General features: G+C 39.4%; 1 protein-coding gene across 2 annotated transcripts in view; it reads left to right on the forward strand.

Annotated features, from left to right (window-relative positions):
* The window catches only part of SCFD2 (sec1 family domain containing 2), a 219,355-nt gene that overhangs the window by 79,342 nt on the left and 113,379 nt on the right, over positions 1 to 26,634 (forward strand). For both annotated transcript variants that reach the window (XM_026093614.2, XM_064511157.1), the window contains exon 5: positions 15,950 to 16,199. In XM_026093614.2, coding sequence (XP_025949399.2) covers positions 15,950 to 16,199 — 250 coding nt within the window. The remainder of the gene's footprint in view (positions 1 to 15,949; positions 16,200 to 26,634) is intronic.

The following is a 26,634-nucleotide window of genomic DNA, read 5'->3' on the forward strand; positions in this document are numbered from 1 at the left end:
TCACTCTTTGGAGAGAATGGCTTGAAATTCAGCTCTTAGAGCCAACTCTTTTGCTGATGTGTTGGTTGTTATTAGTTGTCAGAGTGAACGTTCTGCTCTTATTATGACTTTACCATTGCTCTGTGTAATTTAAGGTGAGGATTTCCCTTTCTTACCAGAATTTTGATAGCTCTGCACCAAAAGTTAGTGAATCCATATATTTCTCAGGGTTTGGCAGATAATGGTATGTTCTGGAAAATTAGGTGAGTAATAAGGGAAACTTTCAGGCATCTTCCATGAATTCACCCTTTCAGGTCAAATGTAAGATACTTTTGTTGCTATAGAAATCTAGAAATTGAGCAAGCTGTTTTTTAGTAAAAGTGGTAAGAACTGGGGATAACTGATAGATTTCAGAAAACTCTTCTGATTAACATTTCTCCTTTTAGTAGCAGGAAATATACATTCCCCCTTGTCCTTCAGTGTATTCATGTGTACCAAAAGATTGCAAGTTTTAAGTGATCACTAAAATAGTTAAATAATCAATCATTCTCCTTCTTTTTTCTCTTTTGATCCTCAGGGAATTAAGTACTGGGAAAAAGATTCCATAAGCTGGTTCTCCTACAGAAATGAAGAATATGAATTACTGTTCTTAGGGAAACATACACTCTTTGTCCACTCAGTGGACTGGTTTGAGTGTCAAAATCTGGCAAAGAAATTTAGTTGGTTTACCCAAAGGGAGTGAAAGCTGTTGAAGACAGGGAATATAATCTAAGTAGCTTCATTTTCCTTTTCTAATGCTCCTACCAAGGCTCACCTAAGCACAAAAAAGTTCTGCTAAATAGAAGAAAACTGTTGCACTTAGTGCATATGTTTGTTTTTACTGGCTAATGGAACGTTCATGCATTATATTCAGATCATCTTTCATTTCAGACATGAAGTGTATCATGACTTCTGTTTTTTCTATAAGGAATTTGGTTTGTCCTAGAAACATCTGGTTTATGTAAATGAGTGAGGAATTCTGTACATTAGATGATTGCAAAATAATAATCTGTGGCCTCTGCATTAGTAATTCAGCTACATTTTGTAAAAATAAACATTTACATTTCTGTAAATGCTGTTTCTTTTCTGTGCTTGATTTTTAATGAGCATGTTTTCCTGTGAATTAAAAAAAAAATAAATAGAGAGAGAAGCATGTTCATACTGGTAATTTAGCAGAATTTTTATTATGGTTGGATAATTACTGCAGAAGGCTGAAATTTAGTGTTGATAGTCACTTCATGTGGCATATTATGGTGGCAGTTTTCCTCCCTCTGGTGTTGCAACACTGCCATCTTCAGGGATGCAGTGCTGCGCTCCAGACTGGCACAGCCCGCACGCTGCTACGCTGGGTCTGGCTACCGAAGGTCGCAGCCAGCTGATGGAGCACTCGTATATACTCCTTCTCTGTGCACATGCATATATGTGCAATTAAACAGGCAACAGAATCTGCCTTGTTGCTGATTTATTTCAAATTATACAGTAGTATTTAGGAGAAAAATGTGTGGTGTATTTTCAGGCTGGACAGTGAATGATGATTTCATTTCTCTCCTGCGCTGCTTTTGCATTTTTAATAACAGATACAAGTCTGGTGATACAATATATCAAGGCAGCAGAGTGCTTGTTGGCTTCCTTCCAAACCAAATGTAGAGGTCTACATTTTTTTTCTTTTGCGTAAAGCTAGTAATTCACTTTAATAAACTCATAGTGCTGCTAAGCATGGAGAAAACTTTTTGTGTCAAAGTTTAATTTTTTTGTCTGCCTCTGACTTGATCTTGTTTTATTAAAATGATTTTGGTGGCATTTCTGTTACATATTTTCTGATGTGAAAAACAAATCAAAACCCACTTATCATATGAATCATTGTTAAAGTCAGTAGTAGTCCTCTGTGTAAAATCTACCAGTAAAAGCTGGGAGGATGGGGGATTAAACCTGGAGCACATTAAATTAGTTCCAGTCTATCCAGAGTAGGCTCTGCATTGCTTGCTTAGGCAGGCAAAACGGAAACAGGCAGTTTATAACAAGGCTGGTTTAAAAACTGTGGGGTTCATTTGAAAAAGATTTATATCCCCCACTTACATAAACATTACAAATGTGAGCTGCAAGCAGGAGGCAAATCTTTATCGAAATCTCTTTAAGAGCTTTTTCATTGTGAATAAAATGGACAGCATGTACCCGTGTTTGAAGATTCGCCAATATTTGTACAATAATCTCTTCTCAATGCTTTTACTAACTAAAATACAGCTCAGTGCAGTACAGCGAGACCACCAACCAGTGATTTGTTTGGGTCGGACAAAAGTGGCAATGACTGAGGTGGCGGAGGGAAATTGCTCAGAGAAAGGAGCAAAGGTTGTCCTGCGACTAGTGTAGTTATTCCTTCTTCTGTAGTGCTTATTCGAAAAAGTGGTTAATTTTAAAGAGAAAATAGCTGCCTAGATTTATCATTCTCTTCCCTCGCCCTTTGATGCTACAGTTTTTAAACAATAGTGTGTTTTTTGTGATCTTTGCTAGGACCTACAAAACAGTCTGCTAGGAAAGTCTGAATGTTTTCTTCAGTAAAACTAAGAAAGCAGTCTGGACTCTGAGGGTCCCAGCTGAAGACTGGGACAACTATTCACGTCGTAACGTTTGGGAGTAACTTAATGTGATGATGTTGTTTTGCAAGTTTATTTTTAGAAGGATTAAATATACATTAGTGTAGCAAATATCTATTTTTATTTTTAATAATACACTTTTTAAAAGTCATCTCTAGCTGTTGTAATGCCATTTTACTTTGTTTATTTAGTAGACATGTTGTAAGAGTTGTCCAGATCCTGGATTTAACAGAAAGTGCTTTTCATATATCATTTTGATGTTAATAAACAGTGTCTAAAAGAGCCTTGTAATATTACTATCCTGCCTTCCAAAACAGGATCCACGTCTCAGATAAATGACTTAAAGTATTTTGTGAATTGTAATATATAACCAAGGTCCTCTGGATTCTCTCATCCAGGATATAGTTTCTTATGCCTCTTCCTTTTTGCTGCTAATCTGTCTCCATATGGAATATCACTTATGCCCTAAATGTCATGCAGTCTGATTCTCTCGTCCTGAGAATGGATTGAAAGGTGGCCTGTTGGAAAATCAGGAGCTTTCTTTAGTGTGGAGGGGGTGAAGAGTTTTCAAGTAGTTGCCAAAAAAGAAATTAGTGTTTATCTGCTATTACAGTGGTCTGTCTGCACTGTGATAGAAGCTGCGTACAGTAAAGGTTGGGAGCACTCAGACCCTGAGGTGTGGGGAGCCAGATAAGCACAAGAGAGCTTCCATCGGCGTGCTGCGATTCCTCTCTGCGAGACAGTTGTGCAGTAGACACTGACGTAGATGCACACACCTGTGCTGGCTTTCAGACACAAGCCAGGTAAAATGGTTGTTACTGAGCTCCATCCTGTTAAGAGCCTGGCTGGTGTTGGTATTCATACTCAGTAGGTTACGGCTCGCTGAGAGTGTGCTTATTGCCATAACTCTGTGCCCTAGCTTGCAGTGTGCACGGGCTCCGCAAAGGACATTATTTGCTGTGCTGTTCCCCTTCTTACCTGGGCTGCAGCATGGGACTCTCGGAGCACTCGACTTCTGCCATGCTTGGTAATGTGAGCAAGTTACTGCTGCGCGCTGGTGCAGAAGCAGTGCACTGCACAGTCAGGCAAGAAGCTTGCAGTAGTTCGTGGAGTGGAGCGCTGATTTTTTGAGTCTCAGTCTAATGTCTGGCCACTGGGCCTCCCTTCCTTTCTCTTCTACCAAAAGTCAACGTGGGGAAGTAAAAAAATGTCTTGGTACCTTAAAGTCTAGCATATACAACTGAAGTAATTTTTTTAATGTCAAGCATACAGCCAGTGGTTTTTGGCTATTATTGAAGTTAGAATTGTAAATGTTATCAGTCAGCACACTTTGGTATTCTCCTGGAAAAATTTTAAAATAATTAATTTAAAGGTAGCTTAGGACAGGTACGAGTTTACCCTTTAAGGCTGTGTTTTTTCTAGTTGAAATGGCGTACAGTATGTATTTCCTGAGATCTTCAGGCTGAAACTTGAAAATAAGATATCTTTTCTGCATGAAGCAGCTAGGAAATGTATGTAAAAGTAACTGAAAACTTCTGAAGTCCTTAAATGTTTGGAATGACATACATGATTTAACTGTTTTTAGATATTGGGACCAGATGTCCTGTGTTCCAGTCAGCTCCCTCCGCACAAATATGATATCATGAGGGCTAGTTGTGCTGACTCAGGCATTCGGCTGCGTGGGAGGGAAATCTCGGGGGGGCAGAAAACCAGGGCTGCTTTTCTATTTGTAGCTCATGTTGGAGAAACGGACTGGAGAGGAGGTGTGGCAGGCGCGGGGCTGCGCTCCCGCCGTCCCCGACGCTGAAAATGGCCCTCCAAAGACTCTTACAGCCTCTGGAGGGGCATCCTCGACGGCGGCAGCCCAGCCCTGAGAGCCGCTCTGTGCGGGGCGAGGAGCCAGCTCGAGGGCCGGGCTTAAACCTGCCACCAATGCCACCCAGTGCAGCCCCGCCAGGCGGAGGGGGACGGGGTGACGGCAGGCGCTGAAGGACGAGAGGACCTCCGCATGTCAGCGGAGGAGACGGCACGTGGGCCGAGCCACGTGGCATGGTGTGACTGCAAAGCAGATGCTGGAAATGCTTTCTAAAAACCGGCATGCTAAAACCCATACCCGTTCACAAGTGTACCCCACAAAGGGGGTCCAGTCTGTTCACCACCATGTGACTGCCAACATCAGAGATTTCTGTTTAGTTAACTGAAAAAACAAGATACGTATGTGGTGAAGGTAAACTTTGCTTAAAGAGAAAGAGAGCTATTAGAAAAGGATTTCCAGGTTGGGACAAGAAGATGAAAAGCAGGGTGGGATTTCAGAAGACCTTCACCATAGCACTAAAAGCAATTAAATCGCTCTTTTACCTATGCCTGTATTTCAACTGATATTTTAAATTTGATGTATAATCTGTAGTTATTGTAGCTGCTGTTTTTGCACATTAGCAGGTGAAAAAAGATGCATGATGATTCTGAAGTATCGCTGTTGTTTCTGCCATCTGCTGTTCTCTGAAAGACGATAACCTGATTACTTTTTAATGGCAGTGGAAGACTGGACAGGGAAATTAGGGCTTTAACTTGATACACTGTTGTGTGAAATGAGATGTTGGTGCATACTTAAGGTTATGTTATTTTTCATACACTGAAAGAAGGGAAAGAAAATCTTCTTCCCTGTGCAAACTATACTGTCACGGGCATCCTCCAGTGAAGATGTCCTGTCAATGAACCATTCCTTGCACACAAAAAATGGCTGAAGGGCTTCTGAGTTACAGAGTATTGAGGCATGCATGTGACATCTGCCTGTAATCACCCTGAAAGTTTGAATCCTGTTCAAAGCATGGTGAGCTGCATATAAGGGCTAGAAATGTCAGTATTGTATTGTGATAACAGTTACTGTACTGATTAACAGCCTTGGTGCTCTGCAGTAGACTGATAATTTGCCTTAGCATGTCTCTGTGTTGCCATTCTGTCTCCTTCCTGTGGCTCGAGTGGAGAGTGTGGGCAGACCAAGGGCATTTTCTTGCATGCAAACCTCGCATGTTCATATATTTTGCTTTGAGTTTTATGAAATACGTCTTGGTCTATCTGCATACTGAGATATAAAATGTTTTAAAGACAATATGACATCTTTCAAAGTTAGCTAATTTTAATTTGCATCTGTAAAATGCACTAATGTGTGATCCAGCATCTAGTGTCGTGTGACCACCTTGTGGAAATTGACCCTTTAAAATGCCTTTCAAGTTTCTTCGCTTTTGTGAATTTCAGTTCCCAAAATGTTGGTAAGTTCCAACAGTTTTTGGCAAGTATGTTTATCTAGGTACAGAAGTTGGCTGGATTTATTCAAAGTTTGATAGGCAACAAAAAAAAAAAAAAAAAGAGCTCCAACAGCAATAAGAAAAAAAAATTCTTTCAAAAGAACCTAAACAGTAGTGTGGCCTCCAAGCATCTTTTGTTTTCCATCCCTTTGGAGTAGATTTTCTTCCTATTTTACCTTTGTTCCAGTTGATCTGATTTTTCCATTTCTGGTACCAGTGGCCACCATGGACAGTCCCAGCACAAAAAGTCTGGAGGCATCCCTGCAGCCCTGAGGAATTTCAGGAACCTCTGAAATTAGATTGGTGAAGGAATGAAAGAGGATACGAAGAACAAAGGGCTGAGAGAAAACAGGCCTCAAAAGACAAGGATCCAGAGGAAGAGGTGTAAGGGGGAGTTATTTTGACTGTTGAACAGTCTCTCTTTTTTCATTCACTATTGTGTGGTAGCCTTCAAAGCCATGTCCATTATTTTGGTATGGATTACCTTGTCCTTTCTGATATTTCTAAATTCTTTTCCCCTCATGGTGCGCAATTCTTTTCAGTGCTAAAGAGTTTATGGTTTTATTCACCAGAAGTTCTCTGGGTACTCAGGATCTTCTGTCTGTGAAGAAGGCATACATAAACTGGAAATTGTTATAATTCTTTTCAAGAAGCCAGCTTTCTCTCTAAGAAATTTACTCTTCTAGTTGTTATGTAACTCTTTGGTATCATCTCTACTTTTTCAGAAGCTTCTTAGCTGGAACTGGACACTGTATCAGGATTACGCCTGCCAATGGCACGTACAGGAGTTAACTCGTTTCCCTACTTCTATTTTCTACTTCCCTGGTTAAAATATATTTTATAGTTACATTAGTCCTCTTCCTACAGCTTTGAGCTAAAAATGCCCATTCTGGGTCAGATCAAAGATATAGCTAATGCAGTTTCCTTTTTCTAATTATACTTACAAGGAGCTGCCTACAGATTAAGAGAAGAGGACAAGGCTATATGATGCTCTCCCAATTCAACCATTTTGAGGTCTGGGCCAGATGTGGTTTCTCTGTATTTACTAACATTTGACGGATTTTTTTTTTGTTCTTCTGATCTTCTTTCTGAACCAATGTAAAACTTCAGCACCACAACCAACCTTTAGCAAGGAGTTCCCCAGCTCAATAAAACGCATGAAGAACTACCTCCCTTTAATTTGCTTTTTTAAACTGGCTGTTCCTTAGTTCTCATGTTGAGACAGAGTAAGCAATCAATCCCTACCTGCCTCCTCCAGTCTACTCATGATTTGATAGACCTCACTTGCATCCCCTCGGAGTCATCTCTTTTCCAGACTGAAGAGTCCTAGCTAGTGGGTTAATGGTCTTTTATTTGTCAAATCTTTTTCAATAACTGCTTTCCAGGGTAGAATCTCCTCATTCTGCAGTTAATGGCATGCACTACTGAATGACTAATTTAGTTATACTATATTTATACCCCTTTTATTTGCTTTGTATCCCTGTGGATTCTTATTCTTTACTTTGTACAGGCTGAAAGCTTTCTCCTTGTTCTGCCCAAAGCTGATGCAGGTTTTAATCTAGAATATCATGTTGTTCCCCCATGCCCTTTTCTCAGTATTGAACCCCAACCATCTTCTAGCAGTTTTCCCAATCTTCCAAGACGTATAAAAACAAACCAAGAAAAACTCTGAAAAGACACCCACAAAAACAATCCTGACATATATCTTTTTCAGAGATCTTTCTCTGTTACCTGTTTTATGTTGACTATGCACGTACTCCTTTTTTATTCTTCTGGCAGAGGTTTTTGCTGTGCTGATTCATGTTTATACTGAGCATGTCTGTAGAAGCCATCAAAACTAAAAGCTGTTGACTGAGGAGGTTGGTTGGAAGCACTCCCTTTTTAACTTGTCGATGAGTCTCTTATGTCAGACAAAGAGTGATTTAAATAAAATTGTCCTTATCCTTGCAGAGCTTGCGCAATAAAATCCAGAGTTATTTAATATTATTTTTTCTTTTTTTTCAAGCATCCTGTTGCTGATGGGCCCCCAAGAACCCATTAAAATTTCTTAACATAGCCGTAAACTTGCAAGATTTCCAAAGAGAGAAAAAGTGGACTCTATGATGTAATGATACATTGCCAGACAGCATAACTCACTGAAATGAGGCAATTTCTGTACTGTGGAAGATTAGATACTAGTGTGATTATTAGACACCTCTTTGTTGGCATTTAATTTTTATTAAAGCACACATATAAGTCGTCTAATTGCAGCATAGTAATCAGCAACCGAGTCTGCCCAGTGAACACAAGAAACGAAAATGACTGAAGAAGTTGCAAGACAATTGAAAACAGAAAACTGCAATTCAAACAATGGTGCTGCTCAGTAAAAATGGAAAGCCAGTAAAAGGAAATTTTAATTATGTTTTTCAAAGTACAATTTCTTTTTATGTTCTTGGGAAGTTAAGTTAAAGAAAAATACTGGAATATGCTTCTTTGGCTATGGGATGTAGGTGGAATCATATTGTTTAGGTCATGATCATGGGCTAGGGCATTATTGGCTGAAAGACCTGTGGGCTTTTTTTTTGTTGTTTTGTTTTTGGAAATTATAGGGCTAAACCAGTTTGTTTCAAATATTTTTGTTGTTATCACATATTAGCTGTTAAGTGTTAGTGGTATGTTTTTGGAATTACGCAAGACGTTAAAAAAAGTTCCTGACCATAGGAGCTTACAAATGTAGTGCTTTTTAAAAGCTTTATGTCGTAAGTTATTTTTTCTTGCCTTTGACTGGTCATTCTGCTTTGCAGTAAGCGCTAATGTCACAGATAGCAGGTATAAATTGGCAAAGAACTGTTGGTGTCTGTAGTGTTGACTGATTTACACCAATTAAGAATCTGGTAATATGCCAGTGTATTGAAGAAGTCATACAAAGAGCAGGTGATTATTTATATTATTTTCTTTTATATCTCTTGGCAAACTTAAGCCATAGTTCATATAGGCTTTAAGCCAGCACTGTTGCATAAGGAAGCAGTCCCATCCATGGCCTTCATAGCTAGTGTATTTCTGTGGCCAAGTAGTAAACCAGATCAGAGAACTGATCTGGGTAAAATGATTTGTTTTAACACACAGCCAGAGAAACACTTCACTGGACATAAAAGGGGACGCTGTTGTGATGGGCAGGAGGCAAGAATGAGAGGAAAACTAGGAGAGGATGCACTTAGGATGAATGTGATTCTGTGCCTTTGGCAGCATGAGCCAGGTTAAAAATAGTTTTTATAAAGTTTACTGCTTTTCTTTTATTTACTTCCTCTTTGCTTCTGTTTGAATTTTAAGACTATCAGTAAGGGCTGCCTGGAAAATTGCCTCTGCAGTTTTTACAGAATCACAGAATGGCTGAGGTTGGAAGTTTTGCAAATACAGATCCTGGGGCATTGCTTAGAGTGGGTGATAAATGCAGAAAAGAGGAGAGGAGATAGAATTGGCTTGTTGGGAAAATTTCATCAAAGTCAGAGAAGTTAAGAGCAATGTCAGAGGAGACAAGTCCGAGATCCTCTTACTGTTTTCTCTGTCTCTCAGCGATAGTCTCAGTTATTTTCCTCTTACTACACGTTCTTGATGAATTTCTGTAGCATCTGTCAGGTGAATAGACAGATACTGCCATTGAAGAGAGGAAGATTCAAGGTCTCATAGCACTGTCAGAAGCAAGTCATAAATGTGATTTTGTCCCCAACAGAAAAGAATGTCATTGTCTTTCTTATTTTTAATGATTTGTACTTTTTACCTGGAAGTGGCCAGTTACTGACAGCATCTCCCACCTCTCTTTCCAAGCTGCTGTGAGTTTGCTAGATGCTTCATTTCCTTTCCCCTAAGTCTGAAGTTATCTCCTTCCCCCTGCAAGGCAAGACTTTGTGAGCCTTCTGCCATTGTAAACCTAAATTTGAGACAGAGACTAAAGCTTTTCTGGCATCCACACTCACTTCCTGTAAAAGAAAGTTTACAGACTGTGTACTTCAGTTATCAAAATAATTTCATCCTCCTCTTAAGTAGTCTGTCTGAATAATTTTATACTATATGTTTTAACTTTGGCGAACTGAAAGGTTTCATAATGGTGAAAGAGTAGCATTTTGAAGGCCTTCAGCTTTTTGTGTTTTGCTTTGTCTTCCTTATTCTTCAATCATACCCTACAAATATTTAAAAAGAAGACAAAACAAAAACACATTTTTTTCCAAAATGTAGCTAAGTTAATAATTATAATGTTTTCTAGAGCTTCATCCTGAAAACCATAATCGTATTTACCGATTTATTGTCAAATTGCTCATCACCCGTGGGCCATTTTATGAAAATGAAACGTCTGCTTTAACTGGAGTAGGAAGTACGAGACCTATGTGTAATCCAGCCTGAATCTCAGATGGTCGAACTGTGTAAGACAGTGAAAAAACAAACTGCATCGTTTGGGTTATGGCCAGCTGAGCAACTGAAGGCGATGAACTCCTCCTTAGCTTGGCAGTGTCTCTATTCTTTGCTAAGCTGATCTGAGCACTCCATATTTGCATACGCATGAGATTATTTGGTGCTGTTCCCATCACTTTTAACACCTGGGTGAAGTCCTGGTAGAATATTCCCACAGGTCTGTCTCCATCTGCATAGTGGGAAGGCATGCCAAAGTCACAAAACAAAAAAGTCAAACCCAGGTAAAACTTTACTAGTCATGTACAGCAACATTAGAAAGCTGCACACATCAGACACTTAGCTGCATAAACTCTTCCCAGTCCTGAGAGCTTATGTGTACTTGCACCTTTTGAAGTATATTTCAAAATCTAAAATATTTTGAAGGGTTTAATTTGTGGGGAGAAGGCCATCTCTTTTCTTCTCTTTCAGAAGAGAAAACAGGGAAGGCTAGCTTGGATTTTGCTTGTCCCACAACTCATGAACCCCCTTTTCCCACCTAAGTTATTGATAGAAGTAGCATTTATGAAATAGCTCAGATATATGCATGAGGTCTGAATGGGCTTGCAAGAACATGAGGCTGGATGGTCTAAGCCTTCTCTTCTGCAGGCAGTCGATGCGTATCTGTCATATGTGTTAAAAAGACGCAATGCAAGGCCTCGAAGTCGAAGTCTGCACAGGATGTTCCAGGAGTGAGGGACAACATATGAATCAAGGACTTCTGAGTTTCCCCTAATCTTCCTGCTGATTTTAACTACAGCTGGGTTTTGGGGTTGTTTTTCTTGTTTTGTTTTGTTTTGTTTTTCTCCAGTAAACTCCTTGCTGTTGTAAAGCTGTGTGGTTCAGGTTCCAAAAAATTCTCTTAACTCATGCAACCTCTTAAAGGAATTAAAAATGTTTTGCTTCTAAAACTGAAAGCCACTAGACTATTTACATAATGAAGTAGTCTTTTAAGATTATCTCCTTCCTCCTCCTGGATTCTAAAAGAAAATAAATTCCCCTTCCTTGAAGTTGATTTTTGCTTTAATATTTTTAATGATGTGTTGAGGACAGTAGGTTGGAAATTAAGGGATTAGAATGCCTTAGTTCTCTTCTCCGTTTTGTCAGGGACACGTGTTAATTCAAGTCAACTCTGACCCTCCTCTTCTCTTCCTCCCCAGCACACTCCACTTTCTGTTGTGTAAAAGACATGTAATGATAGGTATTGCATTAGGTTCTTACAGGTTTATTTGCTACTCAAAGCAATTGCCCAAGTTGAAAAAATTCACAGAAATGCAAAACTTTTTTTTAAGTTTATTACATTTTCTCTTCATTCCTGTAGAACCTTTAAGTCAGATTTTAAATGTAACTTTTTAAGCACAGTATTGTGCTCGCTGTTTAGAAACGGAAAAATTATTTTTGTACTTTCTTCACTATCCTCCCATCTGCCAAAACACAGGCCTTTTGCAAAAATCAGCAAATTGACGTCAGTTCATTTACCCTTAGGGATAGTAAATTATTACACAGCTTAAGTTACAAAAATAAATAAGCAAAGAGGGTGGAGGAAAGAGATGGAAAACAACAGAAATCTGTCACAAACTCTCTCTGGATTCTGAAGAATATATGATTATAGCATTAAAACATCTAAACAATGCAACTGAGCAGAAGGCGTTAGAACTTGGTCCTTAGTTGGCTCTGACTTAAGCAGTGTTAATGTTTTTATACAGCCTTTGGAAAGCTCAGAACTGACCTATTTTTATTATTTTTATTGGCTCCCTTGATGATAGACAAATGGGGCTAACCTGAGGCCAACATAACCAGCAGGAAATTTGGGTCATGGGTAGTTACATTTTTAAAACTTGTGTTTTAGAGTTGTTCAATCAGGGTAATTGATTGATTGTTACATGGTGTAGGGAGCACCTAAATCATCAGAGGTGGCCAGATAATGACAATCTGCTAGTGAGCTTTGTTTGAGGCAAACTTCCCAGCTCCCTGTGGAGTTGTGCTCTGCAGTGAGGTTGAGAGTCCCTTTTTTCATGTGTGCTCCAGTCCAACTGGCCTGTTTGTACAAAATAGCCTCTTAAACTTGGCAGTTCTATTTGAAATCCTCTGTAACGCCATTTCCCAAGAGATAAGAAAAAAACATTCCAGGGAAGTTCATACCCCAAAAAGACCCTATGTGCATTTTAGAGTTAACAGTTTTTTATAGCTCTTTAATATTTTTCTTTCATTTTTACTTTGAAGATAAGAGGTGGCAATCGCTGCTTCAAGTTTTTGAGGTTTTGCCCTTCCTTCAGTAAATCATCTTGAAAGTTTAGACCCAAATTTTTTAATCATATAGGTTTGAAAGCTTGCCTGAGATGCTGCACACATGTACTTTGAGAGCTATTAAGTCCTCAAGCAGGAGTTGTTGATGTACTATTTGTGTGAGCATATGCATTTTCAGTGCTACATGCATTTGGATGATTTGTGCATGTAAAAAAAAAAAAGAAAAGAAAAAAGCATATCCTTTTCAAGAAATCACGTCTTGTGTTACAGGAGCATGTGATATGATATTTAGGGATGGGGGGAGTAGATGATGTGCCAGTAGATGGTGTTCAATAATATATGACATAGGGTTTGCCTGTACTTAGAAGTGAATTCAGGTTAATATAGGATATAGATTAAAGTTCATCATCTATTCCAGAATAACTCTGTGCATAAATTAATCTTCAGATCTTGTTTTTTTAAGATTTACTAGACTTTTGTTTAGACTTGTTGCAAGTGGCTTCTTCCAAGTAGCTGCATACATCTAAATTCCTTGAATTTTGTCATTTTCCATTTTAGGATCAGGATGATCTGAAATTTATCATACTAGCATACAAATGATAATTTGTTTGTGTGTCCAAATATATCACTTTTCAGAAAGAAAACAGGTAATACTGAATTGAGGCAGGACTCAGTTGAAATTTAGGAAACAACAGCATTGTCATGAGGGTGGCCCAGCTGCTAGCATGTGCCAGACCAACACCAAACATGTTAGACTTGCTTTCCAGGCAGCACAGAGACTGGGCTTGATGTACATCTAATTTAACGTTCCCTGCACAACCACACATGTGCTGGCAAGCCCTGCCAGATTTTTAGATATTCCTTTTAGGCTTTCAAATGCTTTTGACTACTGTAGCTTTATAATTTACTGCTTGAAGCCCTAAGTTGCACCTACTGTTATATTTAGCATATGAGTTGTTAGAAAATTCCTCTCTAAAGTTTGTATTCAAATAAAAAACATAACATCTGACCACATTAAAGGTTCTTGAAAGATGGGTCTACAGTATCCATGTCAGGAACAGGATCGGGCCCAAAGTCAGCAGAAGTGGTGTTTTCTAGCACCAGCTTAAAAAAAGTTTCCTCAGAGCTTGAGTAGTTCATGTTTTCTTTATGACTGAGATCTGTAACGCATCAGTATAGGAATGAAAATTACAATTTATGAGATGCCTGTTAGAGTATCAGCGGTTCTTAAAGAGTAACTGAAACAAAATACAGCCAAAATCAGGAACACTTGAGGTATTCTAAGGAATACACTAGGAGACAAAACTTTTGAATTTCCATTTGCTCAGAGTTAGACGCTGAAATCCCTGACCAGGTTTCAAAAAAACTGTTTGGCTGCCAAAAGAGGGCAGAACTTAATTAATACAGTTTAAAACAACAATAAACCTAATTGTGTCATTTTGTTATTATCTAAAACTGTTTATTTCATATTTATTCTCCTTTGCTGCTTTTATCGGGCCTCTATTTAAAGGGTGTGTTTTTGGCTGTGGTGCTTATTACCATGAGTAGTCTGTTTGAAGTTACTGTAGTAGCAACCAAGAGCAAATGTTTGCAGACTTGATTCTTTGAATTATAGGATATCCAGTGTTTTGCTTTGCTCTGTGAACTGATGCACCCATTTTCAGGAGGAGCCATGTGGTGATCACAGGGCAAAGTGTGGGGTACTGAGGGGTGTGCTGCAGAAGACCTCTTGGGTGAACTCGCCAGTGGAGGAGGGTTGTGCTTCTGCTCCGGGTGTCCCTTCTCCGAGCAGTGTGTTCCCGCTGTGTGCCTCACGCTGACGCCAGGTCTCATCCGGGCCCACGGATGAGCTGCAAACTAACTCGCAGCAGAAAACAAGCATTTGTAAGTTTTATATATAGGTGTGTGTGCGCAGCACGGATGACAATTCACTGGCATTATTAGTTACTCTGCTGGCTTGAGTAGCAGGGATCCGCATGGTGGATCTAAACCCCAGCCCTGGTGATGTGTGATGTGGATGTCAGTGTGTCACTTAATGGAATTTCTATCTTAAGTCTCCTTTTTCCAACCATAGAAATGCTCCCTCCCCCTCTCACAGACATTGGAAGAAGCGATTACAATTTCAGCTGCTCAGGATCTAGGAAATGCCACCGTACTTTGTTTTCCCCCTCCTCTCCTCCACCAGCCTTCGCTTCCTCATATATACATTATGATCATCTTTTAGTCACGTGGTCGCATACCTCTCCTCCCTCCATGCGACCTTTGCCTTGTTCGCCCCACAGCATGGATGTGCTGTGGGAATGAATCAGGCTTACACAGCAAAGGAGGGGGTTTTGGTGTAAAAGCCCCCGTTGCATCAGTTGCAGAAGCGGGAGTGTGTGCTGTGAAGGAGGCAGGGGCTGCAGAGGGAGGAGAGGGTCACCGCATGTGCGAGGCAGGTGACTGCTGCTCTGGAGAAATACGCCCTGTCCTCGCTCCTGTCATTGAGGTCCTCTGGGAAACCAAGCCAGTCGCTTCACCTTGGCATTTCACAGGTGGTTCCCTCTGTTTCTAATTTTCTGTATTTCTGACCTGAAACCACAGGGTCAGGTTTGCAGATGTGCTGAGAGCTTGCAATAGCAACTGAAGCCAATAGGAGCTGGGCTTTGAACTTCCCGCTCAAGTACAAAACCAGGCCCAAGGTAGAATTAAGATCAAGGCCTACAATTTCAAGGAAGCTTTTGACTTTGTGCTTTGTGCTATTTTGCCCATGCAGAAAAGACCGAAGGTCTGGTTTTCTCATCTCATTGGTACGTGGAGAAGGTCTAATCATTAAAGTTTATCAAGTGCTAACGTACTGTAAGAGTGCCTAGGAAAAAAACTTTAGGAAACTAATGAATTTGCTTTCTGAGCAGCAAATAGGTCAGGGGACCATGCACTGACAAATGAGGAAAATGCAAATATTGAATAACTGTTCATTAAATGAACTAGGGATGCTGGGGGACACATCACCAATTAGATCTTTTAATGTTAATTCATAGACCTGTCATCCATGAATTCATCTAATCTCTTTTTGAACCAGTTGATTTGGTCCCGTGTTAGTTTTTGAGTTGCAAAATTTGGTGAACAGTACTTCCACACTCGGCTTATTCCCCACTTCTGTCATTTTGTAAAATTCAGTCATATCCCCTCTCAGCCTTCACCTCTCCAAACTGAAAAGTCCTAGCTGTTCTGGTCTGGGTCTGTTCTGTTGGGTTTTTACCCAAAAGAGATTATTTGAGATTAAGAGATTATTTCTGTTGCAGAAATAGTAGCTCTTCAGGATACAAGCAGGTGCTGCTAAGCGCTATAGGGTGAGTCTGACACACTCTTCCTTCTGTTTTTCAGACTATTGGAGAGTCAGAAATGCCCAGTGTCTTGAAACAGTTATTGCCAATGATCAAGTCTTACAATGAGAGGACACAAGACGATTACACCTGTGAGGACTTCCTTGTTTTGCTGGTATACATGTATTCTGTGGTCGGAGAAATGAAAGGTGGAAAAGAGCTGGATGAAGCTGAAGAAGAGGTGAAAAAGGCTCTAGTCAAGGCTATTTGCGATGACCCAGAACCTTCTCCTTTGTTGCAGAAAATAACAGGTAGGATTCTGTTTCAGCATGGGGGGAAATCAAGTGACTGTGAAAACTAGAACTAGGAGAGGCATATAAAAAAAGCCTGACTTGTCTGTGGTGCTGAGGGTATGTGAGTAAGCCCAAGGATTTCCTGTAGGTTTGTTCCATCTCTGATGTTCATATATGCCAAGTGCTGACAGGCTGTACTTGAATAGTGCTGAGTCCGATGAAAGCTCCACAATTTGTTTTTTGTTAAAGATTGGCTAAATTTGCGTGTTTTCATAAGGTAATCTTTTCAATGATTTCTTTCATTGATCAGTGCAAAGTTGGCCTTGTGAAGTCAAAATTAATCCTGGAAACATGTTCAGTGAACCACAGTTGTTTTGTGAATACTAGGAGCTGGCCTGTCTGGCATAAAAGAAGAAATGCGTCTAAAACCAACATTGAGCTTTTTGATGAAACAACGTGGACATTAGCTTTTAAAAATAGCATGCTAAGCCCTTTTTTAGGTGAGCACTCATGGAACAGGAAAGCCCTAACCTCTTGCTGCCATTGTCACATATTCAAAAATGGTTAAAAATGATTATAAAAATGAATGCGGGTGGCATATCTGAATGGAGGAAGAAAGCTCGCTTCCTGATGTCAGTTATCTTGATATTCACTGGTAGTGAGCAGGTCATTGACCAGGTCACCTTTGAGGTAGGGAACATACAAACATAAATCAAAACGTCTCCAGGAGCTTTCAGTTGAAAGCCTTTGCCAAGAGTTTGCATTAGTGAGAAAGCTCACAGGCAGTGGAATAATACTGCTGGTGCTTATTCTGCTATTATTCCCTATGGACACTTATACTGCAGAACACAGGTGTGCTCTGGCTGGCCTGCTGTTGCTTTGAATGTAAAATGTTTTAATTGTCACAAGACTCTTACTGTAGAATGGGTAAGGCCAGCCATACCTGCACTGTGCCTTTATTTCAATACTCCTTGCAACGATGCCTGTAGCGTATAGCTGTGTGTGCCTGATGGCACATACCTATCTCTTGCAGGCTTCTGCTCTGCTGTTTCTCAGTGTGCTGTATACATTTTGTATGCTGCGTGGTGTTTCCCTCACAACCTCAGTGGTATCTTCCGTTGTATATAGTGCAGTCCAAACCCTCTTTTCTAAAACTCCATTTTCATATTTTGCCTTTTTTCCTATGTTAATCAATGTTTTGAATTGCTGTTTTGTCACTTTCTCTTTGTTGTTCTTGAGGGAAGTTTGGGAAGACTTGAAGTTTCTAGAAATGTAGTTAGGAACCCAAGAGAAGCCGCCTGCTTATGTGCATAGAAACTTCCCTTGTTGTCTCTGTGGTCTCAGAGGTTGTGCCTCTGTGGTTATCTAGTTGCAAGCACAGAAGTACACGTCATGCTTACATTACATTGCCTTATGTTACATTTCAGAGTTCTGTCAGTAACAGCTTATTTTTTATCAGTATGCTTGATTTCCAGTGCATAGGTTTCCTGAGTAAGAGCAAATACCTGGGCCTTGCTTATTCTCTGGGGAGATCAACAAGTGAATGAATGTTTCAGTACAAAAGTTCTTCAGTTTATGGAACAAAATTAATTCTCTCTCTTTACATAGTGGACTGACCGTTTGGAGCATGGTGTCTGAAGTACGGCATTCGCCTCCTTATGCACAAGCATTTGCTCTGTTACTGTGTGGGTCAGCAGACTATGGACTTGCAACTTTCTCAGATGCTTACACACACACATGATTTGTATGGGCTGCTTTGGAAGTTTAAATGTTAGAAAATATCAGGTTGGGGGTTTTTTGAAGTATCTTAATGTGTTAAAATGTCTGGCTTTAGATCAAACATCACTATTACATTGTGAAGTTAACTGCCTAACACAAAACTGGCATCCTTGCAACCTTCCATTACTTTATCTGTGTAGTTAGCACAACTGAATCTGTGCTTTTTGCACAAGTGTGTGTCCTTCTTGCTTTTGGGGGTTTAGCGGCATTCTTTGCTTTTACATTTTATTTAGAGGTGGTAGTTCATTTGACCTATCCATAAAAGAATACAAAAATACTGAGTAAAGCTTATTGTAGTGGCCAAAAATAAGAATTGTCTTGGGAGGAAATTGTCAAAGGGAATTTCTAGGAATAACTCTTTGGTAGTTTTTAAGCCTTTATTCATCCAGCGGATTGTTTTCTCAGAATTAGTGGAATTTGCTGAATTTGCGATTTGCTGTGTTCACTGAACAGTTGAATTGAGAAGACTGGAAAACACCAGCAGCCTTAGAAAGACTCCTCTTTGACATGTGTTATGCTAGATCTGTGTGCTAAATCCTGTTCCCTTCTGCATCTTAGGTACCTTGCTCACTTGCTGAGAGGCAAACCTGTATCTGCATGCTGAGCACCTGCAAGCTTTCTTTCAAAAGCATTGCAGGAGTACTTTCTTACTTTATAACATGGCTGAAAGATGCTGAATTGAGTGACAGCACCAGTTTCCCCTTTTGGTACAATAATTCAGTGAACATAATGCTGAGACACCTTCCTCTTACAGCAGAATGTGGTATTAACAACAGACTATTCCTTTTAGCAGTTGGCCTCTTTCCATGAAGTCAGCCCAACTGTGCTAGTTAACAGTAACCATGGATCTGGGTTGGTTGTGTTCCAAATACAATGTCCTGTCCTCATTTTACTTTACATCAGAAACAAAAGCAAACCTGTTTTGTTTTTGAATGGCTGCAAAAGTTAATTAGACCAAAATCAATTTCAGTAATTCTTGGACTCTCTCTTTCATGCTCAGAACAAAGCCAAATGTTCATGATGTCTTATTTTTGAGGGTTCCACCAGGACAAGTGATGGGAAGAATGTTAAATTGGGCTTGCCAGGAAAAAAAAAAAAATCAAACCAGTGTACTGTACAGATTCAGAATATTGCTTGCTGGCTCACTCCTTGCCTTCAGGTCCCCATGTGGGCCTGGAGTTCCCGAATATTCAATATTCCTTCTGCAGTAAATCTTGTATACCAGGTAGCTCAAAGGAACGCAGAGCTGCAGGTTCAAGTTGCAAGCACTGCTAAGGATTGGACAGTTTTTGTTTTAGTGACAGATAGCAAAAATCATTTTTGCCTTTAAAAAGCCATACAAATGTAATACTACTTAGACTGCAAAACAAAGCACTTCAAAGTTGAGAAATGCAAGTATTTCAGTTTCCCATACAACCATACGTTCACTCCTGTGTGTGCCATAGTACAGTCTTCAATTTGTGATTGCATAGTGTACTTCCTGTGAGCCGTTGCTTCATTCATTGTATGGATTGACCACCAGAGAGGACTAGAAATATATAGCTTCAGTTAATCTTGCACATGATGAATATGTGCTAATGAAGTAAGGAAGACTGTCTACATGATGTTGTGTGAGTAACTCTCTGTAGGTCTCAGCTTGCAGTCCATGAAACAGCCTGGCAGTCTCAGCCTTTTGCAACTCATTTGGGGACTTACAGAAGAAAAAATATTTTATGCATTTTCGGGTATTAATGATTAGATTTCTGTGAATAGAGAGGGCTTTGTGTTCTGCTTCCTGATACACCTTTTGCCTGATGTTTTGGTTTTAGATTGGACCTAACACTGTACTAAGATTGTTTTTGATTCTAAGTTGATTTAAACTGAAATTAAAAGCCAAATCTCAGCTGTAGCTCTGAACTGCTGCCTAAGCCTTTAAGGCTACATGGCTTCCTCTTCTCTGCAAAGCACATAAGGTGTGTACTCTGACAGAGCCAGGTTTTTATCTTCTTTTTTTGTTCCCTTAGAGTCACTTAGGATGCACTTGAGATGCAAAACCCTTGCAAAATCATTTCTGACCTTTATTAAGGTTGCGAGGTCAAATCATCAGCCAAAATAATTGTCAGGTTTATGTGAAGCATCTTTTATTCCTGCGCTGTTAAATGTAAACTTATTTATACTTGCCTGAGTATAGATAGGCCTGCAGGAGATTTCCAGTGATGTGACTACCTCACAGAACTAATGCAACCTCTCCCAAAAGATGCAGCTCATCCGTGCATAGGGGATGCTTATACTATCGTCTAATTTTGTCTGCTGCTTAATTAAATTTGATTAGTATTTGCAATAGTAGAAAAGAAAGTGATTCTCAGAGATGTTAGAGCTTTGACACACTAGATTTACCTCATGTAGCCTAGATTATTGCAGCAGCCTGTGAAATATGTTAAGACGCAGCACTTGCATAAGCTTATATTATATTGTGAAAGAAGCATAAGCACTTGGAGTTTTCTGGCTTTCGAGTGTTAGGCTTTTCAGCCTTATCATTGCCTCAGCATATGTTTTCCAAAAAATAGATGTACAATAGCATTTTGCATTTATGTGACACCTGATTTTATTGAAGCACTAAAAGCATCCTGTAACTGTTAATTAAAATGAAAACACAACAGGTTAGTCAGCCAATGAGATTAAGTAATCTGGTCTGTTTTTTACATGCGTAATGGTACAAAAGTATATTGTATTGTTGCATTTGATAGAACAGTTAATAATACATGATGTGGTAGACTATTTTAATGCCTTGGGTAATAAAACCGAATGTAACAGTTCCAAGATTTCTCATGGGTGTAACTTACCACGGACATGTGTTCTTCATCACTGTTTCCAGCAGAACCTTGGAAATTGGAGGGGAAACAGAACAGAACAAAACATAAAGGAAAATGATGGTTTTCAACAGAATGTTGGGTTTGGGGGCATTTTGGCTTTTTGGATCTTTTTGGCACCTGTTAAGAAAAAAAAAAGCTGTAAAATACACCATTTACTTAGTCATCTCATCTGGTCAGGTCATTTTGTAAACATCCATGCAGAGCTGTATGCAACTAAAAATGTATGCAAAAGTAGCACTAATAGAGCTATAAAACAATTACAAAATGATTTTCAGCTGTTTCATTCTCCCTCTTTGGTCTACAAATCTCTGGGGGAGCTCTGTAGGACAGAAGAGCCTTTCATGGTGCGCTCTGCAGTCCAAGAGGGCAGCCACAGGTACTGTCGGACTAGAGGCTAAGCCAGCTAACACGCACAAGCGCAGTAATGCTCACTTTTGTTTTGCTGTGTTCTTGGCTTCATTGCCGTTTTGAAGCAACAATTTCCCAGACCTGGTTATCTTATGGATAGGTAGGTATGAAAATGTTTCCTTTGATCAGGTTATAATTTAGCCCATCTAGAGTTGATTGAACATGCCCCTTGTGTAAGGAAACAAGACGTCTTCCTCTTTTCGCAGTGGAGGTGTAGCTCCGTTATTTGTTAGGGATTTGTTTTTCACATTCACGTAGTTTGGGAAAGTAGCATGAAACTACTATTGTTTGAAACCATCAAATCCAAGAGTAAGTTCTGCATGCCTTCAGACTCCAGAGTGATAACCTATATCGAGCATTTGCTATAACCTTAGTAAAGTTACCACTAGCTCAGTGAAAGGCTAGTCCTGTCACTCCCTTGTATAATAGTCAATCTCCAGTCGATCCATGGATTTCAGCAGAAGTGATCAAAAAGGAATTAACAACTTGAAGAAAACATTTACATCCTTTTTTTTTTATTTTGGTACTTATGGAGAATTTAGTCCTTACTAAAAAGAGACTTTTTCATGTGTCCTTAAAATCTGAAAACTTTATTGGTGAGAACATGTAGACAAATGAGGTTGGGATTAGTCCAGGATTTCCATGTAGTGCATATATTTATAATGAGAAATGTTTTCATATAGCTGGCTATATTTATCCAAAATAAAATGAAGTTTCACCAAAATTGTTTCTACTTACAATTTTTACATATTTGTGCCTCCTGAATTTACAAGGAAATATAATTCAAGAAATTCAAAGATTTGTTCTGTAATTTGAAAATTTGGAAAAGTCCTAACAGGCTGTGCTGTCTGCCAGGCCTTCTCAGGAGCTTCCATTTTGCCTGTTTACAGTTCAGGAGCCCTGCATTCGCATGGTCTGCAGAGAAAATAAAAGCAATGTGTTAGCAACACCAGGGCCTTTTAGGGCAATCGTGCATGTCTGGGGTACAGGAGCCTGGTGTGAGGATTGCTTCTTGATTCCAGGCTTGTGTGGGAGTATGGCTGCAAATAGGTTTAGTAGATAGGGATCAGTTTCCACCAGAGCTAAGGTTTATAAACTAAACTGTTTATGTTAAAAGTTCATAGAGTGGGTTACAGAGGGTGGGGGAATACCTCAATGCATCAAACAGTTAAACGTTTTGAATGTCCAGACACACTGCTCTCTGACATACTGATTAGTTCTTCTGGTCCCAGACACTAAAGGATCATTTCCCTGCCTAATGTTAGCAAGACAGTTTTGCATTCCAGTTTAAATTGGGAAGAAGACCTCTTCCCACCAGGTTAGGCTGTTGTACGTGCATGATCAGAGGCTGTGTTGTTTCAGGAACCTACCGTCATGTAGCCTGCAAGTAAAATTGCTTCTCTGTACTGAAGGCAAATGCCAGAAATGCTACTGAGGATTGTCTGTGTAGCTTTAAATCTGCTGTGATTTAAGGGGAGGAGCTAGAAAAGTTGCTGTGGCGAGCCTGCGGAAGCTGCAGGGGTGCTAACATCATAATGGATTCATTAAAAGGAAGAAAAACTTTCTCATATGGTGGCTACAGTCAAATGATAAAAAGGAAAGCGTTCCCAGATTATTTCTTCCTCTCTTTCTCTCATGTGCCCTCCATCTCCTCTAGTAGCTGAGAGAGGTTCTTCGCCCAGCAGAGCCTTCCTGGGGTTGCCTGGAGATAGGCGCTGCTGGAAAGAGCTCTCCTTTTCACATTAGATGCCCGAAGGTAGTCTCTGTTGATGCAGCTAAATAGTTTCATTCTGCCACAGTGCAGAGATTATTACTACAGCCAGACGAAGCCCAGGCCATCTCATCCTTATGTCTGAAATGTGAGATTGTTGCTCAGGATGCTGGTTTTCTCCGGTTGTCCCAGCTGATTTTATAGATGCCTAAAACACCTCTCCCTCTGCCTTGTGGTGGGTGTTTTTAAAACTAAACATAAAGATGACCTCCTAGTATTTGTGCGAGTTTCTTGATGCATCTTAGACATGATTCAGTGGAAATTATTTGTGATCCAGAAGTCCCAGAAGATGGTGAATGTTGCTTTGTGGCAGGCTGACTAACATTTGCCCAGCCAGGAGCACCAGAAAAACATCAAAAAAGCTGCTGCATGGCTGTGTTAGAAAAAGTACGTGAGAGCTCACACAGTTTAACCCTGTGATACTTTCACTGCTTGAGTGTTTCAATACTTCATGGTAACAGAGCTATTGGGGGGAAAAAAAAAAACCAAAAAAACCACATAAGCCAAGACTATTCATCTGATTTATACAAGAGTTTAAAGGATCTGTGGGGATTGTCGTGACCCCTCTGTAAAGATGTGGAGAAATGGAGTATGAAGCAAAGAAATGACGTGCTCTGCTTTAACAGCTGAATCTGTAGGAGCAGAGTATGCATGTCCTAATTTACGTCAACTCTATAAGGACTCTTACGCTAAGATCTCAGTAACCTTCTGCTGTAACCTTTCTAAATGCTTCTTCCCATTTCCATTCAAGATCCATGGCCCTCAAATGGTGGACACTCAAGCTGTATCAGGCGTTGCTGACTCCAAGCTTTGTAGTGCTGCCTGGGTGGATACCTGGGTTATTTCTAAGTAGGGAGCTCACTGGTTCTTTAAACCCCATATGATATAGTGCTCAGGAGCCAGCGTTGCCCTTGAAAATAAGCAAGAAGACCCCACGGTTTCAATGCTGAAGAATTTCCTGCTGGATTCATGTTACTTACTATATAAGCAAGAGACACAGAGGATTTTCTAAGGAATTATTGGTGAGGCAAATTATGTTTGCAGTAGTGTTCTGGATTAATTTATATCTAAATTTATGTATGTGGGTTTTTTGCATGTCTTAAAAAATCAAGCATGTCTTAAAAAGTCAGGCATATCTTAAAAATCAGTGTTAAAAACCTGTGAGAAAATCAGGCCGCTTTTTACACATTCAGGGATATTTTGTTTGGATTTCATGATGTACATGAAAATGTATGGTAGAAGACAATCCTAGTGGAAGCCCAGTGGGGTTTTTTTTAACTTTCATATGTTGCCTATTTATTTTGTCTTCAGCACCTGGTCTCAGTTGGCTCCAAACTGGATAGTAATTTTCATTGAAGTGTTTATAACATGAAGTCTTTTTTTTTTCTTTTCTTTTTTTTTTTTTTTTTTTCCTTTTTTAACATGAGACATATGCCTGCAGCTCTGCAGGCCTCTGAATTCTTGCCAACATAGCAAGACAGCCAACTGAAACAGGAAACTGATATGGTGCAATATTCACTAATGATTTATATTATTTTTCAGCATGCAAATTCAATAGCATTTAGAAGATGTTCCTGACATCAAATACGTCTGTTTACTTCAAGTGTAAAATGAAAAGAGAAGCCACTTTAAAGTTAGGCAACTTTTTAAAAGGTGCTTGTACAAGTATGTGGCAAAGTTAAATCCTCTTTTCTTCTTTCCAGACGAGTCACTTCCTTACAAAAGCTTCAAGCTTTGGCATATTTTAAAATGATGAGTAAATTCTTGCTGTTTAGCAGAGCACACCCAGCCTGGCAAACCAAAAACAGTGAGGTATTAGATAGCTGTCAAATTTAAAATAAGAAAAAGGCTTCTTCATGGTCACCACCCATATAACAGAAAAGTTATGAGGTTTTCTGGTTTTGTTTTCCTTTTGCATGCAGACACAAATGTTAAGATTTGCTGTAGATTGAAAAATTTTACTCTGTTTCACTTTGGTGCCTTCTTGTAAGAGTTCCTAAGTAGTCTCCTATTGTAATTCTTTTCAGTTTCATTTATAATTTAAATACCTTGCGGAGTGTTGAATCTGACATGTGGCCATTCTGAATAATTGCATCCTATTCCCCTGATTCCTTAAAGTTCCTTCTACTGGAAGCACACAAGGACAGACAGCATTGCCTCAGCTGAAGCCAGTCGGAAAAATTTTCAGTTCTAGATATTTATAATTGTTTTCTTCAGCTCACTGGAAGTGGTGATTCTGTCATGCTTTCAATGACATTTTATCAGGGATGAATTCCATCCTTTGAATTACGGGCGGTCAACCTATTTCAAGGTAGCAATTTGTACATATTTTTAATGAAGATGCAATATGTTGAAATATAGTATTTCAGGAAGCAGCTAAGCCCAAACTTAAAATGGAGTCATAAGGTTGTACTTTATCCCAGTGTTTTTAACCAAAGAAATGTCTTCAATGGTGGATCTTAACCTATTTTTTGAGAAACCACTGCTGTCTTGGTTTTCTTAACCTCTCAACAGCAGAACTAAGACTGTAAAAAAATATGTTGAAATGAATTTTCAGAAGTTAACAAACAGCTCAGCAGTTTATGGCTTAAATGTGCATGGTTTGCCCATGTAGCTCACTAGTCAGCATGTCCTAGTTTCTGCTCTTCTTCTTGAGCTGTGAAGACTCATGGATCTTGGCTCTGGAGGTCTTCTGTTCAGTCTTTCTTTATAGTCAAGATCATTTGCTTCACATATATCATAATTAAGGGTCAAGTCCTGCTTCTATATAAATCACTATGAGAACATACAGTGCTTCTCTTGCTTATAGCAGTCCTGAGATCAGGCTTAAGAGATAGAGCAAAGTATTGTGATGTGGTCTAAAAATCAATTCCGACTTAAGAGGATATTCAGAATTAAGTATATTTATTGATCTGTCAACTCTGATGATATAACTTTGTAATTTATATACATTCCTTAGAATTGTTTTTAATGCTATTACTATTTTGTTTTCAGTAACATCTAAATACTGCCAAATGCTACAAAAGTTCAAAGTGCTACCATATTTAAATGAGTACTTTCTCACAAATCTCTTCATATATAGTCCAACCCTTATTATAAACCTTAGAAGTAGGTCTCTTGTTGTTCCTGTATTTTAAGTCAGCATGGAAGGTATTCATATTCCCTTTCTCCCTATTTGTTCTTGTTTAGTTTTAACTTTTGTAGTTGAATAAATGTCACCTCTGGTGGTTAAAGTTCAGGTCAGGTTACATTTTGCTGTGACCCTTGCTCTGTTTCGTAGACAGTGGGACTGTGGTCTGTCAAGACAGGAAAGTTCACAGATCATAGCCTAAGGATTTTTTTCTCCTTCTTTCTTGGATAGCCTTTCGTCAGGCAAGGAAAGCAGTAAGTTTGCAAAATTGGATTGAGGCAGTTCTGTTAGTTCTTCGTAAATAACAGAGTGGTGTTTGTACCCTACACTCATTATGCATTACTTAGGCTAGTTTAGAGCCAGATGTCTGATTCTCTTTTGATTTCTCACTTTATTCATTAAATAAATGTTATTGTGGAAATACTTGTTTGATGAGAGGTGGCAACAGCCAGTCATACCAATTAGACACATTTATTTAATGAAAAACAATACGATGATGTGTTTGACTTGCAC

Source organism: Dromaius novaehollandiae, chromosome 4 (genome assembly GCF_036370855.1).
Source record: "Dromaius novaehollandiae isolate bDroNov1 chromosome 4, bDroNov1.hap1, whole genome shotgun sequence".
Classification (NCBI taxonomy): Eukaryota; Metazoa; Chordata; class Aves; order Casuariiformes; family Dromaiidae; genus Dromaius; species Dromaius novaehollandiae.